Source organism: Corvus brachyrhynchos, unplaced genomic scaffold (genome assembly GCF_000691975.1).
Source record: "Corvus brachyrhynchos isolate BGI_N302 unplaced genomic scaffold, ASM69197v1 scaffold22, whole genome shotgun sequence".
In the NCBI taxonomy this organism is placed as follows: domain Eukaryota; kingdom Metazoa; phylum Chordata; class Aves; order Passeriformes; family Corvidae; genus Corvus; species Corvus brachyrhynchos.
This window is the reverse complement of record NW_008238355.1, coordinates 7,200,137-7,215,171: the sequence shown is the minus strand read 5'-3', so window position 1 is coordinate 7,215,171 and position 15,035 is coordinate 7,200,137. Positions and strand designations below refer to the sequence as shown.

General features: G+C 40.9%; 1 protein-coding gene across 8 annotated transcripts in view; it reads right to left on the bottom strand.

The window, feature by feature from the left end:
• Positions 1 to 15,035, bottom strand: part of MCTP1 (multiple C2 and transmembrane domain containing 1) — a 235,269-nt gene that overhangs the window by 110,241 nt on the left and 109,993 nt on the right. For all 8 annotated transcript variants that reach the window (XM_008634576.2, XM_017735425.1, XM_017735426.1 and 5 more), the window contains 2 exons: positions 2,173 to 2,275; positions 31 to 133 (listed from right to left, as the gene is read on the bottom strand). In XM_008634576.2, the coding sequence (XP_008632798.2) occupies positions 31 to 133; positions 2,173 to 2,275 (206 nt within the window). The remainder of the gene's footprint in view (positions 1 to 30; positions 134 to 2,172; positions 2,276 to 15,035) is intronic.

Here is a 15,035-nt window from a genome sequence, read left to right as displayed (position 1 = left end):
AGAGCGGTATGTCAGGTGAATGAAGCTTACAGACAGCAATGGTATAGCAACTTTGCCTAGAAAGTCAGCACTTCGATCGCGGTCTTCGTCGTAAACTGTCACTTCAAGCACCGAGTGGATGTCCTTTATATTGCTACAAAAAGAGAAGTACACACAGAAGAAAGAAGTCACTTACACCAGTGGGTACCAAGGACAAAACTGTAAAAGGTTAGCACAGATACCTGTCTATTTTTCCAAGCCATGGAGGAGAACTGAACTTAAGTTAATGAGACATTTCTGCATATAACCAATGATTACTCTTTCTCTCTCTCTGCAAGGCTTTTCCAATTGACGTTTTCTGAAGGATGTTGCTTTAAATCTCCTACCTGGGGTTTGCACTGCGTGACCTGGAAGGAGCAGCACTGGGGAATTTACAGCCACTAGCAGAAGGACTGAGAGCTTTTAAAAGCTACTCTTAAACGCTGCTACCCTTGTGGCAATTCTGACTGCAAATACTGTGAAACCTGTAGGTTTGTAAGTGGAAATAATTACAAGCTACAAGGGCATATCCTTGCACTAAGAACAAGCTCTTTATTTTGGAAATCCTCGTTTAAATACACAACAAATTACAGCAAATATGGAACAAATTACAAACAATATGGAACATTGCATCTCTCAGGTACAACTGAGGAAAAAAGACTGCAAGCTATTAAATACTCCATTGCCACACACAAGAAATGTCACTTTTTTGGGTGAAAAATTAATATTCCTTGTTTGATTAAAAATAATTATTTGAGAAAACTCATGTTTGATTGAATGGCTGATCCAGGAAATAAAAATTCACGCAAAGCAGTTTAACTTCAGTAAAATATGCTCCTCCAGATGAGGGATTGCTAGCCCAAAAATTAGTTATGAAATCCGAGGATAAATGCAAATGTACATAGAACGAAGGCCTTGAAAGCCTTTAGAGGTTTTCTATTTGATTTCTGATTAGTCTTTTGTCCTCTACAAATCCCGGCAATTCCTTGAGCAGAGAACACTGTCGAGAAGTAGAGGATGATTAGTTACTGGCTCTATTAATAAATAATAATAAATATATTAATGAACAATTTAGCATGGTTTTGCAGACACAGAAATGAGAATTACAATAATAAGCTGTTGTAAAGTACAACTACTGTGAGTTTTTTTCTTTTGTTCTGAATTCCTTTCTGAAAGCTCACTGCAGGTCAAGAAAACCTGTGGATGCTAAATATGTGAATGACAAATCTAGAGGGGAAAACAAAAATTAAAATCACACTAAGTTTTGAGATTAAGGGCAAAATATAGCATTTTCATGCATGATAAAATTAAGTAAGTGTGCACAAAACTAAAGCTTCTACTCATTTTGCAGAGGATTGTTACTGATTTCAGCAGCAGTGAGACCTGCAATGATAAGTTTTTTCTACTCATTGGTGTCACGTTACAGTCAGATAGTGAGAAGGGAGAAAAAAAAGGCAATTGAGCAAGGCAAACAACAAGGACATTTTGTTTGTGGAAGACTTTTTTTTCTATTTTGTCAAAGCCTTTTACTGTCTTCAAAAGAACACAAGGATAAAAGAACCAATTGCATCACTTCCCCATAAACTGTTCTAGACTGCATTTTACCCAACAGCTGAATTGTACTAGTATGATACTCGATGGTATTGTGAGAAGTGCAGCTGGTAAATGGAAACAAGAAGTGGAAGTATTTCATCATAATTCAGAGAAGTATAAATGCAAATAGAATTTCTAACTTTATGTAGTTATCTAATGATTTTTACAGTTACAACCACATTTTAATGAAGGTCATAATCACAGTATCTTTTTTCCCCCACTCTAAACTTCAGGGTCAAATCCATCACACTGGATTTGGCCCTTGAAAGTCTTGCTGAACCTAACAGGAGTCTGGTGTGCATAGAATTACTCATACTGGGTTTCCAAGAAACAGACCTGGCATCTTTACGTTTAAAATGATGCCACTTCTTTAATTTTTTTGGTGGTTTTAATCCTCAAAATGCATTCAGATGTTCAGTTTAGAAATATCAGTATGTCATCACTATTCTTCTTTAGAACTACCACTAAGTATTCTTTATCCCTCTCCAACACCCTCACCTCCAAAAAAGTGCCCAAAACTCATTGCCCATCCGTTTCCCCAATTTAAATACAAACACCTACAATGTGAAGATTTTGTTCCATTCTGGATTGAGGTTCCTGTAGACAGTATGTGTCAGCAGTCTGTCATTGTTCAATTCAACTACACAAAACGGGTCACTTTTACCTGTAAAAGAAAATTTGGAATGAATTTTATGAGCTACAAAAACAAATGGTGAGGAAAGTTTAAATAAAAACAAGTTTGGGGGGTTGTTTCTCATTTTCTGAGCTTCACTGTAATGGTCTGCACTATGTTCAAGATATTCATAACAGGCTACTCATCTCCATAACCTATTTACATTCTTTGCTAAAAGAACAATTCCTTAGTCTTAAAAAAAAAAAAAAAAAGACAAAAAATCACTATACCAACTCTCCTGATGAAAACCAGCATGTTCCTAAAGGTTGCCAGGCACCCTTGTGAGACAGCTAAGAGAACTTTACTTCAATGGTACCAGTTGTCCATTGACTTTAAGGATAACATAATGAGAGTATTTTGGTAAGAAGGAAATGTATTATTCTGTATTATTCGTAACAACATAGCACCTCCAAAAATTATCCAAAGACTATTATGCTGTATTATGTTTCACACTGTAAACAAATCCTCTCCCCAAAATCAAAGAACCTTAAAGACAGCCTTGTACAAGAGCCTAACATAAGACAAAGTGGGCAAGTACAATCAAACAATGAGATGATAAGGGCAGGAATGATGGGCTGTAGTCACAGCACAACAGAAAGTCAGACGTGGTTGATATTTTATTATATGTTAAAGCATAATCAAGTAGTTTTGGATATATTTAAAAAGAGGTCCCTCAGCATGAAAGCCACCAGAGGAGAAAGTAAGAAGTTGCTGCTTTGAAAATGCATCAAGCAAGATAACGGAAATGGATATGGAGGATTATTTCTTTTCTTTTAAAGAAAAGGAATGGACAAAGCAAGTGTGTGTCTGTGTGTTTGTGTGTCCTTATATATGAAATAGGCTGCTTACAGCAAAAGACTGCAGGTGAGCAGTGTGTAGATACTAAGGAAAGCACAAAAAACCCAGTAACAACTGCAAGTTTAGGGGTAAACCATGAAACTGACATTAACCTTTTCAAGGTTTGTTTTTGGAAAGGAGTCATGGTTTAAGCCCACCTGGAAGCTGCTCCCCTCTTCCCCAACCCCTCTCTCAGGTGAGAGAAACAAAAGACAGAAATTAGGGGTTGAGATAACAACTTAATGGAAACACCAATGAGATAAGAAAGCAAAGAGTAACTTTCCACACCTGCACTTTTTCTCCCCAAGACCAAGACAATGAAAAAAACCACAATGGCAGACAAATCCTACAGTCAGGGCCAGCACCAACCCACCATTCCACTTGCCACATGCTCCCCCGGAGAGGGAGAAAACGTGAAGAAGAGAAAGGGAGAAAATGAGAGCGGCCAACCCTCTGCACTGCCCCTGTTTTCCTCCACCAGAAGCCATGACCTCTTCATCTTGGAAGTGAGACTCCGTGGCTTCCACCTGCCAGCGATGATCTGAGTGGTACAGAATAACAGTCTAGACAGGCCCACATGGCTCCAGGCTCTGCCCTCGCACATCTTTGGCCAAACTAGGGCAATACCCACTCCTTATTCTATACCATCTACATCATAGCCAGAGCCTACACCTTTCAAGTATTTACAAAGATATATATACTAAAAAATATACACAAGCATAGGTATCATTTCCATTGTCAATGGTTGTCCCTCCACGATGTCTGTTGTGTTCACTAAGTCCATGCCTGTGAGTTCTGTCCTAGATGTCTTCCAGGGCAGGAGGGCTGCTGTGCTGTCAGGTGGTTGCAAGGTGCATCATGAGCTCATGACTGGTGTATCTGGAGCAGTCCATACTCATTGTCCATGGCAGTTGCCACACAGTGGCAGGGTCATTCAGAAACCAACATTACATACACAGTCTGACATTACAGATTATTCCCACTCAAAAATCAAATCCCCCTGAGGTACACATCGTGTTTCCCCATCCATCTGCATCACCCACCAAGAGCGCTCAAATGCTTGAGCAAAAACAATCCCATGAGTGAGTTTGCCTTTGCTTGAGGCAGGACTAATCCAAACTGTGTTCCCCAACACATTTCTCATGTGTACCATGGGGACTTGACTCCTTTCTACAGTATGTGGAGGTTTTGATTGGGCAGGGCCAGCTTGACTGGGAGAGCCTCGGGTGTTAACTAACCAGGTGGCCTTTGTTAAATGTAGATCCCAATGTTTGAAGGTCCCACCACCCATTGCTTTCAGTGTGGTTTTTAACAGTCCACTGTACTGTTCAGTTTTCCCAGAGGCTGGTGCATGACAGGGAATATGATGCCCACTCAGTACTGTGTTCTCTGGCCCAGGGGTCTCTGAAGTTATTTTTGAAGTGAGTCCTGTTGTACAACTCAATTTTCAATTCTTTCTGGGGTGCCATATCACCACAGGACTTGATTTCAAGGCCCAAGATGGTGTTCCAGGCAGAGGTATGAGCCACAGGGTGCATCTCTGGCCATCCAGTGGTTCTTTACACCATTGTCAACACGTAGTGCTTACTCTGGCAGATTTGCAGAGTGCGATGTGGCCTACCCATATTTATATTCTGACCATCATCCACCATACCACAGGCGCTTTACTTGCTTGGCCTGCTTGATCACAGAGCATGTTTCCCAGTTATCGATCCCCTGGGAAATAGTGTCCATCATTAAGTCCACCACTTGACCATGTGCCCATCTGTATGTTGCATCTCTTCCCTGATGGCATGAGGCATCTTGGGCCCACCGAGCCAGAAAAAATTCACTCGCATGTTGCCAGTCCAGATCCACCAGATACTTTAATCTTGGCAGCTTAATTCACTTGTCTGTTCTTGCAATGCTGTTTAGTAGCCTGACTCTTGAGTACACGTGCATATCTATGACACAATTTTACAGCCAACTTCTCTACACAGGCAATGACGTCCTCCCCCAGTTCGGCAGTCCAGATGGGTTTACCTCTGCACTGCAATTAGTCTTTTTCTATTGGTCTAACCACCTCCACAGAGTGCTTGCTACCATCCATCAGTCAGTGTAGAGGTAGAGCACTAGCCATTTCTCTTGTTCAGTGACATCTAAAGTCAGTTGGATGGCTTCCAGCTCTGCATCTTGATCCACTTTGTCCCTCACTACCTGCTGCAACTTGCTACATAGTACTGCATATGGCAGCTTTCCATTTTCAATTTGTCCCTACAATACAGCAGGAACCCTCAGAGAAGGGAGTGTATTGCTTTTCATTTTCAGGTAGCTGATTATATCATCTCATCTCCTCAGCACGCCACCATCTCTTTCTCTTATGATGATGATGATCCAAGATTTTTTCCTTCAGGAGAGTTTATGGTAACTTCCAAGATCACTTGGTGATTTGGGTTTCCTGTTTGAGCTCCATCTGTGATCGGAGCGATCCACTTACTCTATGTAGCATCAGTGGTATGATGTGTTGAAGGAACTTTCCCCTTGAACGTCCCACCCAGCACTGGCAGTTGAGGTGCCAGGAAGAGCTGTTCTTTGGTGCCAATCACTTCTGAAGCAGCTTGAACTCCTTCATATGCTGCCAAGACCTCTTTTTCAGTTGGGATGTAGGCCTCAGATCCTTCGTATCCCTGACTCCACAATCCCAGGCTTCATCCATGAGTCCCCATAGGTTATTTTTGCCAGACTCCAGAAAGGAGCATTCTCCCTAGTTACAGTGTAGAGCACATCTTTCCCATCTTATCTTGTGGCCCCAGGGCTACTGCACAACCAATCTCCTGTTTAATTTGTTCAAAAGCTTGTTGTTGTTCAGGACCCCACGAGAAATCATTCCTCTTTTGTGACACATGATAAAGAGGGTTTGCAATCTGACTGTTGGCATTCTCCAAAAACCCACAGTGCCTAGGAAAGCCTGTATTTCCTTCTTGGTGGTTGGTGAGGACATAGCTGGTACTTTATTAACCACATTGGAACCTGATGACTCCATCTCACCATTTTACTCCTACAAACTGAATTTCCTGGGCAGGTCCCTTGATGTCACTTTGCTTTATGGCAAAACCAGCTTTCAGGAGGATTTGGATTATCTTCTCCCATTTCTCAAGAACTTTCTCGGCTGTGTTGTCCCACACAAGGACATCCTTAATGTCTTGAAAGTGTTCTGGAGCCTCACCCTTTTCCAGTGCAGTCTGGATCAGTTCAAGACGAGGAGTGGGCCTGGGTGTCCACCCCGGGGGTAGTCAGTTTTAGGTGTACTTGACAGCAAACTGTGGCCTGCACTCTGCTGCCAGAGGCATGGAAAAAAACACATTAGCAATGTCAGTGGTGGCACCACTTTGCTGCCTTGGACTCCAGTTCATACTGAAGTTCCAGCACACCTGGCAAATAAGCGGTCAGTGGTGGTGTGACTTTATTCAGGCCATGGTAGTACACTGTCAGTCTCCACTCCCCACTGGACTTGCACACTGGCCATATAGGACTCTTAAAGGGTGAACAAGTCTTCCTGACCACTCCTTGGCTCTCCAGTTCAGGAATCATTCATGGATGGGGGTCACAGAGTCCCAGCTGGAGTGGTATTATCAATGGTGCACTGTTGTAGTGATTGGTACCTGTTGTTCTTTGACCCGCAGCAGACCCACTGCAGAAGGGTCCTCTGAGAGACCAGGTAAGGTGTTCAACAGCCTAATTTCCTCTGTCCTCACAGTAGCTACCCAGAAAGCCCAGCGATGCCCTTTTGGGTCCTTGAAATATCCCCTCCTGAGGTAACCTGTGCCAAGAATACTGGACGAGTTTTAATGTGGTGTTTTTTCCACTTTCTTGGTCAAGCTTACATTAGTTTCCAATATAGTCAGCTGATGGGATACCCTCATCACCCCAGAAATGGAGATAGATTCTGGCCCTACATATCTCGATGACATCAGGGTACATTGTGTGCTGGTGTCAACTAAGTCTTGATACTCCTGTGGGACTGACATGCCAGGCCATTGGATCCACACAGTCCAGTAGATGCTATTGTCCCTTTCCTCCATCTGGCTGGAGGAAGGGCCCCTCTAATTCTGGTCATAGTACTTGTTGTTCCCTTCTCGTAGATATGGTCTGGAGGTCCCTTCAAGAGGATTGAAACTAACATCAGCTCTTTGGTCTGAGGACTTGCCCACTCGAAACTGGAGTAGCATCTCCTCCTTGAAGAACTTCCTGCAGTGGTTGTTCTTCCTCTCAACTCGCATATCCATGCTGCCAGAGCAGAGGTGGGTTTTTCATCCCACTTCCTCTCTGTGGTCATGCAGCTAAAACCACAGGTTACCTTTTGGTGTGTACCCTCTCTCTGGAGCAGGGGGCTGCTTGGTCCCAATAGCAGAGACTCTGGTCCATACTGATGCGGTGTGGGACATGTTTTCTCTAGTTTCCTAAATTTTTTTTATTCTGTCTTCAGTCTTGGACAGAGGAAGGAAAAGGAGGAAGAAAAATATGATCTTCTGATTGCTGGAGCCAGGGAATCACCTAAAGCACTGTTTGTTCTCCTTTCATGGACATCAATGCCAGTGAGTTGGCATACGATGATGATGAGCTCCATACAAACTTCTGCCACATGGATTGTGTACACTGGACCTCATCTGGATCTACAGGGGACTGCTCGTTATTTGAATCCCTATAGATTACCTCCAGCACAGCTAATTCTCTCAGGTACTGGATACCTTTCTCCATGGTGTCCCATCTCCCTGGGTGCACTACTAGATCATCCTTGAGAGAATACCTTTCTCTCACAGTTGAAAGGAGTCACCTCCGAAGGCTGCGTGTTTCTGTCCTCTTCCAAATGCCTTTGTCAACACCCACATCCTGGGGAAGGGATCCCAGGTGCTTGGCTTCACTACAGTTTAGTTTCATATAATGGGCTTCAATATCTCAACATCAGACCAGGCAGGTCAGTAGGGGCTCACCCAACTGGTGGCTGAAATCTCTTCAGATATATCACAGCTCAGCCAGGGATATGGATTGGTGATTATCTCTGGCCCTGCCTCTTCCTCTTGTTCCAGGATGAAGGTCCTGCTTCCTCTGCATCCCTATGTGAACTGATATGGTCTTGGATTTCTTCTTTTGTACAGGGGCAGCTGCTACCAGCACAGGTTGTTCCTCTGGTTCAGCTGCAGTTTGAGTGGCCGTGGTGCCTGTTGGTCTGTTTTCCTCCTCCTCCCCCTGAGCGTGCTGTCTAGTGAAGAGCAGGTTCTGAAAAATTGTAGCTAGGGCTCAAGACACTGGAAAAAGTTGCTCCTCTCTGGAGCTGTCACAGCATTTTCCTTGCCACTTTAACAAGATGCTGTAGCTGTTGAGGGGTGACTTCCAAACTATTGGAGCAGAGAATTTCCTGCAAAACTGGCCCATTTTTTCTCACATTCCATGGTACTCATGACTATGCATCCTCCAGGCAAATCTCTGAATGACCTTCATAGAAATCTCTTTTGTAAATCTAAACACGGTGTAGACCACATTGAGGAGACCTGGCAGAATTAGCAACAAGATCATGCTTTCCTTAACATCCAAAGGGAAGTCAAAATTCTCAAAAGCTGCTGTAACAAGCCTGAGGGAAGAGGGTGAAATTCTGGGGAAAATCATCCTCCCTTGCTCCCCCCCACAGGCCTAGGCCTAGTATGATTATTAATGAATTCCCAAAGGTAGCACCCACGACCAGGGCAGGAGAAAACACTGAAAACACATCACAAGTGACCCTCATTGCCCTTGATATTATCATGCCATAAGCTGCCATCACACAGTACATCAACAAAGAAATCCTGATTCCTCTCCCAGCTCTCAAAAAGAGCACTGTAATGGGCACATAGTGCACATGCAGAAGTATACACAGGGTTAGGTACCACACACAAATGAAAAGACAAGCAATATTGGAAGCATGAGGCTCCATACTTCATACAAAATACCTAGGTAAAAATTGTTTCCAACCAATTCTGTACAGATTTATTGTAATCTCAAACCTTCAGGCCCCACATTGGATGCCAATTAAAGGCTGTCATGGTTTAAGCCCACCTGGAAATTAAACCACAGGCAACAGCTTTTCTCCCCCGCCAACCCCTCCCTCAGGTGACAGAAACAAAAGACAGAAATCATGGATTGAGATAACAACTTACTGGAAACACCAATGAGATAGAAAGCAAACAGTAACAGTGTAGAGGGTGATTACATGCAAAATGCTCACTGAGTCGCAGACGGTGCCACCCCACCACTCCCTCCACTACGTTTTTTTCCTACAAGCCTGAGACAATGAAAAACAATGACACACAAACTTTCCACACCTGCACTTTTTCTCCCCAAGACCAAGACAATGAAAAAAACCACAATGGCAGACAAATCCTACAGTCAGGGCCAGCACCAACCCACCATTCCAGTCACCACACACTCCCCCAGAAAGGGAGAAAATGGCTGCCAAACCTCTGCACTGCCCCTGTTCTCCTTCACCAGAAGTCATGACCCCTTCATCTCGGAAGTGAGACTCCGTGACTTCCACCTGCCAGCAATGATTTGAGTGGTACAGAATAACAGTCTAGACAGGCCCACATGGCTCCAGGCTCTGCCCTCACACATCTTTGGCCAAACTAGGACAAAAGGATAAGAAGAAAAGTAGACACCTGAATCTGATGCTTAAGAACAGCTTGGCTGTCTGAAAAGGGAGCTCTCCAAAGTGGTAGGAAGGAAGGGTGATGGAATGGGTATCTGCAGGGTTTAAGGACAATCCTGAAATTTCCTAGAAGGTTAAGGAGGGGTAGCGAGGTAGACCTAAGGAACAGCTATGATGGAAAGAACACTAACGAGAACATGAGGGGTATGGTGGGAAGATCTCTTTCAATAAAGAGGCAATAAAGGGAAGAAATCACATTGTGGACTAAATTATTTAACTAATATTTCAAATTATGACAGTAATGGCAAGAGCTATAAATGCTCTCCAAGACATAGACATGCTATCCTGCTTTTATATTTTTATTTTCTCCAGTAACTGAAGGGAGTAACCTTTGCCTTTGGCAGAGTACAAGTGTACACATTATTTTCATGTAAGTAGAAGGCCGAACAACAAATTGCAGCTGCCTGGACCCAGGGGAACTTTGTCTGATGTAAATGAACAATTGAGTTGCATAGTACCTTATGGCTTGCTCTTCTCTCCAGACTTTTTTTTGGGCAGTAAACTCTTCAAAATATATTGAATGTTGGCATTGGCCTTCCACAATTAAATCTAGCATACTATACAATTGTATTTCACAATGTCTTCAATAATTGTGTATTATTTTTTCATCCATTATTAGAAACCATAAATAGAGTAACTACAGTAGCTACATTAGTGGGGCTACATTAATGATATTAGGGAAGCACATAATTTGTTTCACACCTTATACAAATGACACTGAAATCAATACTTAGATAAAGCTGTCTAGGGACCACATCTCCCAAACTGCAGTATCGATTTTGACTACATCAAGGGTTGATGTGCATATTATTAACTTTAATGATAAAGAATAATTGTTTTAAACACATTGTGAATCATAGTTAATTAATGCTTACCTTGTCTAGAAAATCATATATTGCTGAATGTTTCCCACTGAAAAATGATTCAATTCATTAGTCAGCAGAAATGGATGTGCCACACATCTCAAGGTTTTCCTACTTCATGAGGCTAAATGGTAGTAGGAAACCTAAACTATTTATATTACTGGAGTTCTTTAGCTTTCAGTATTTGAAAAAGAAGCAACCAGAAGATAGTTAAAATTACAAGGCAGCACTGACACAGCAGGTGGACTACTGCATCTCAATTTTTGAAGTATTATCAATCATATTTGCAGATGGTGGTGCAATGTGAGTTGAGCTTATGAAACATATACAGACACAGGAAATTACATTGCAGCATATACAGGCCATTGCTTAGAAATAAAGAGAGGGTATTTACTACATTTATTTATTTTCTGTGCCTCTTGGCATGCACTTTTTCAATGACTCTTCTCATAGATTTATATGGGTATCAATCAATAATATGTAACATTAATTACAGAGCTTCTCAATCAAAACAAAGACAAATGGTTTTCAGAAATGAAAAAATCCCTCATTGACAGTCAACATTTCATACCTCCTTTCTCCAATCATTTGAAAATACTACAAGAACAAATTTGAATAGAGGCAATATCATGAAATGGTTCAATGGAAGATTCAAACACCATGGCTGACAAAGTCTCCCAGCTTTGAACATCTCTGCTAAGGAATATTGGTTTTATCATATAAAGAGGTTATGAAGTTCCCATATGCACCTTCGCCATTGCCTACGGGCACTTCTTCCATATGCTAAAACACTCATAACCAAGATGGGCATCTGAAAGGCACCACTCATGGCTGACAGGCTCAACATAAGGTATGTGCAAACATTATTAAAACACTAACACAAATAAATGAACATTATTCAGAAAGACAAAGACAGAGCAATGCACGAAGACTTGAAACTCATATCTATCTATCTATCTATCTATCTATCTATCTATCTATCTATCATCTTTCAAGTTGTCATTATTAGAAAGAGTAACTGCAATCTTAACTCTCACTGACAGCCTTGGCAACCTGCTGCATTGCAAGAGTATTCCAAATTATGGGATCATTCCCAATGAAAGCCTTAAGAGAGCACTAAAAAAGTAAAAAATTTCCTTAGGTCTCCTTGGTCTCTAGGAGGACCCAAAAGATCCAACATCACTATATTATTCAAAACCAGTATCTTAAGCACAACACAACAGGCAACTTCAGACAACTTTTGTCAGTTAATGTGATTAGTTATTTCAAACAAGAGATACAGAAACGGTTTTCCTCATTTTTATATAAAAGAACCACACATATTCAGAAGAGTATGTGCTCTCCCTCTATCCTTTCTAAAAGTATCTGATTAGACTAGTGCTGCCTATGCTCAGTTATATCAGTTATATTATATTGTCATGACAATGCCTTTCACTATAGACTAAACCACAACTGTTGTATATAAGTGTATATAACCTGTCATATGTCAAGAAATTCCACCAAACCCTCTGTATCTACTGAGGATCTTCCAACTAGCAATCCCTGTTCTGTGCTTTTTGTAGGCCTCCAGCTACTGTTCCAGTGACTTTACAGACATTTAGCTATTGATCAGGCAGACATCCACAACAAACTTCTGAATACAATCCTAAGCATGTGGTCAGTGCTGTACAAGAGTAAGATGACCACCACCTGCCTAAGGCACACATTAAAAGCATGCTCCCAGCAGCACCAACACCAACACTGAAAATTTTGAGTATCCCATGACCACAGTGGGGCTAACTGCTATCACACCCTACCACTGATTGCAGGAATTCATGATAAAAGTAGGTAGCAATAAGACAAAACACACCTTTCAACTTACTGAAATCAAACTTGCAGAAAACCTCAATACAAAAATCTCGTTTATGCATTCTGTTGCAGTAAGGTCTCTTGCTTTTTGGTGTCTACTTGTACAGTCCTAAGGGCTCCTGAAATTATAGAAATAAACTGCTAATTTACATAATATACATAATATGCATAATTGGAAGGAAAAGCAACTTCTCTTTTGACAGATATCCCTCACCCCTTTTCCCCCTTTACCCATTACAGAACTAGACTATCTGAGAATGAACTCTAGGAGTTCTACTCCGTAATGTATGCCACCACTGAAAAAAAACCCTAAAGAACTATTTATCTTTTGAAGCTTTGAATTCTGTCTTATATTTATCTTTGAAGCTTTTGAATTTTAGGCCCCATGTTGCATCTAGTTTGACAGATACCCTTGTTTGTGCTATGCTACGTCTTTAGACATTGCAAGACCAGAGCACAAATTGAGATTACCTTACTTAGATCTAAGAAAAGTATTTTACTTCAGTCAGCACTGTGTCCCTCACACTGCACATCATGCACACATTAATTTAATTTAGTCTTTTATTTGTCATCTTATTTCTCAGAACTACCACATGTCCCTAGATGAACTGTACACCCATAACCTGCAATCAGCCCAAAAAAGAGCCTTTCCAAAAAGAGATAGCAACCAGGAACAAGAGATGTGTTATTTGTTGTTTTCTTCAAAACTCAAAGTCCCTTAGAGCCCAGGAAGTCCTTCACAAACAAATCAAAGTTAGTTGGAAGCTCAGATTCATTATCTGTTTTGACTGGTCACCTAAATATTTTTCTCCTGCAAGAAAATATAAGATGCACTTTTTCATGATGGAAAAGAGACCTAAATAGTGACTGATAAAAGCAACCTTTAACTGCTTCTCAAAATAGTTAGAAAATCAAAACAACAAAGCCCTAATCTCCACACAATTTTAGCTTCTGGATTTTCTTCTCAGGTAGCCACAGCACCACATTGCCTGTGTTTTTTAGTGGAAAAGTCTGGGAAAGGCCCTTTCCATCAGTTCAAACAACACAGGACTTTCATCTGGCACTCTATGCTGAAATTCATAAAGAAGCACCAAACCTATCAGGTGACTTGTGAACCCTCGTATAATGATGGTCATGGGCTGGTGGACTGGTCTCACACCCACCACCACAGCCTACCTTCCAGGCTGGAAGTGAGCTGAACTGTCCAATGTAGGGGGCAGGTAGAACAACAAACCATTGGGGGTCATCTCAAATTCAACTACAAAAGTACTACTTTTTCGCAAGAGATGGTAGAGACACATGACCAATTCAGATGCAAGGATCTTTTATTTGTCTAATTATGAACTTTATTTGAGTGTTAGAGCTATCAAACTGCAATATGATATAAATTATATTTCTGGGCAATTTATATAGACCTGTCCTTCAATGGTCCCCAAGGTGCAAATTGTCCAACATCAATTTTTGATTCTTGGCAAACTGTTTTCCAGAAAAAATTAATTTTGAGACATAGCAGTTCTTTCAAACAATTCAATATAATTGCACTTTCGCACTCACTTCCTAGCTCCACTTGTACACAAAGCAGACTCTTCTTTGATGAAAAGCTGTCAAATCTTAAATTTGCCCATCTTTTTTGCCATGTTTTGTAGAATTTCAACTGTGATTTTTTTTCATTATAAAATTCTATTAAATACAGGCATTTTTCTCCAGAAAACTGCATGTCATCTACATGTTAACCAGTTAATATTGTAAAACAGAAGACTTTAGTAAAAAAAAAAAATTGAAACATCTATATTTATGCAGTAGGAAAATTCTCTGTTTTAGAAAGGAAGAAAACACTTGTGTACAGTAATAAACATCATGCTTTTCTGCTGTCAATCACTGAAATTCCACTGAATCCTGGAGAAAAGAAAATGAAAAATCATAAAGACCATCAGTCACCGCAGAAAGGCTTACTCTCTTAATTAAGGCTGCCATGGGCTCTTCATAGGAATCACCATTGATGTAATTTCAGAGTGTGTGCAAGCAAGAGAGCACATAGGAGATCTACATGTCCTCTAAAACTTATTGCACTTCTTATGTATTAACTCACAAGGGGAAGCAGATAGCATTGGGTTAGATACCCATAAGTCTTGCAGAGATACTTCTACCATGGCTATGGAAAACATGCAATGCTTCAAAAAAACTCCAGAGAAACAAATAATTTCATAATTTTTCCATTTCACAGTTCATAAAGTTAAAAAAACTGATAAAAAGTCAATTTCAGCATTAGCTACACCATGAACCAACTTTAATCAGATCACTAGCCTTATTCTAAACTAAGTATTATATAATTGTTGCATTATTGATATTACATTACCAAATTGAACTAAAAATGCTTTGGACAGTTAAAAAACTTGATAAGGAATTTCAATTCCATTTCTACATTTAAAAGTCAAGTTCTCAAACCATAACTTCACAAAGTTCAGCCAACATTAACATGGCTATG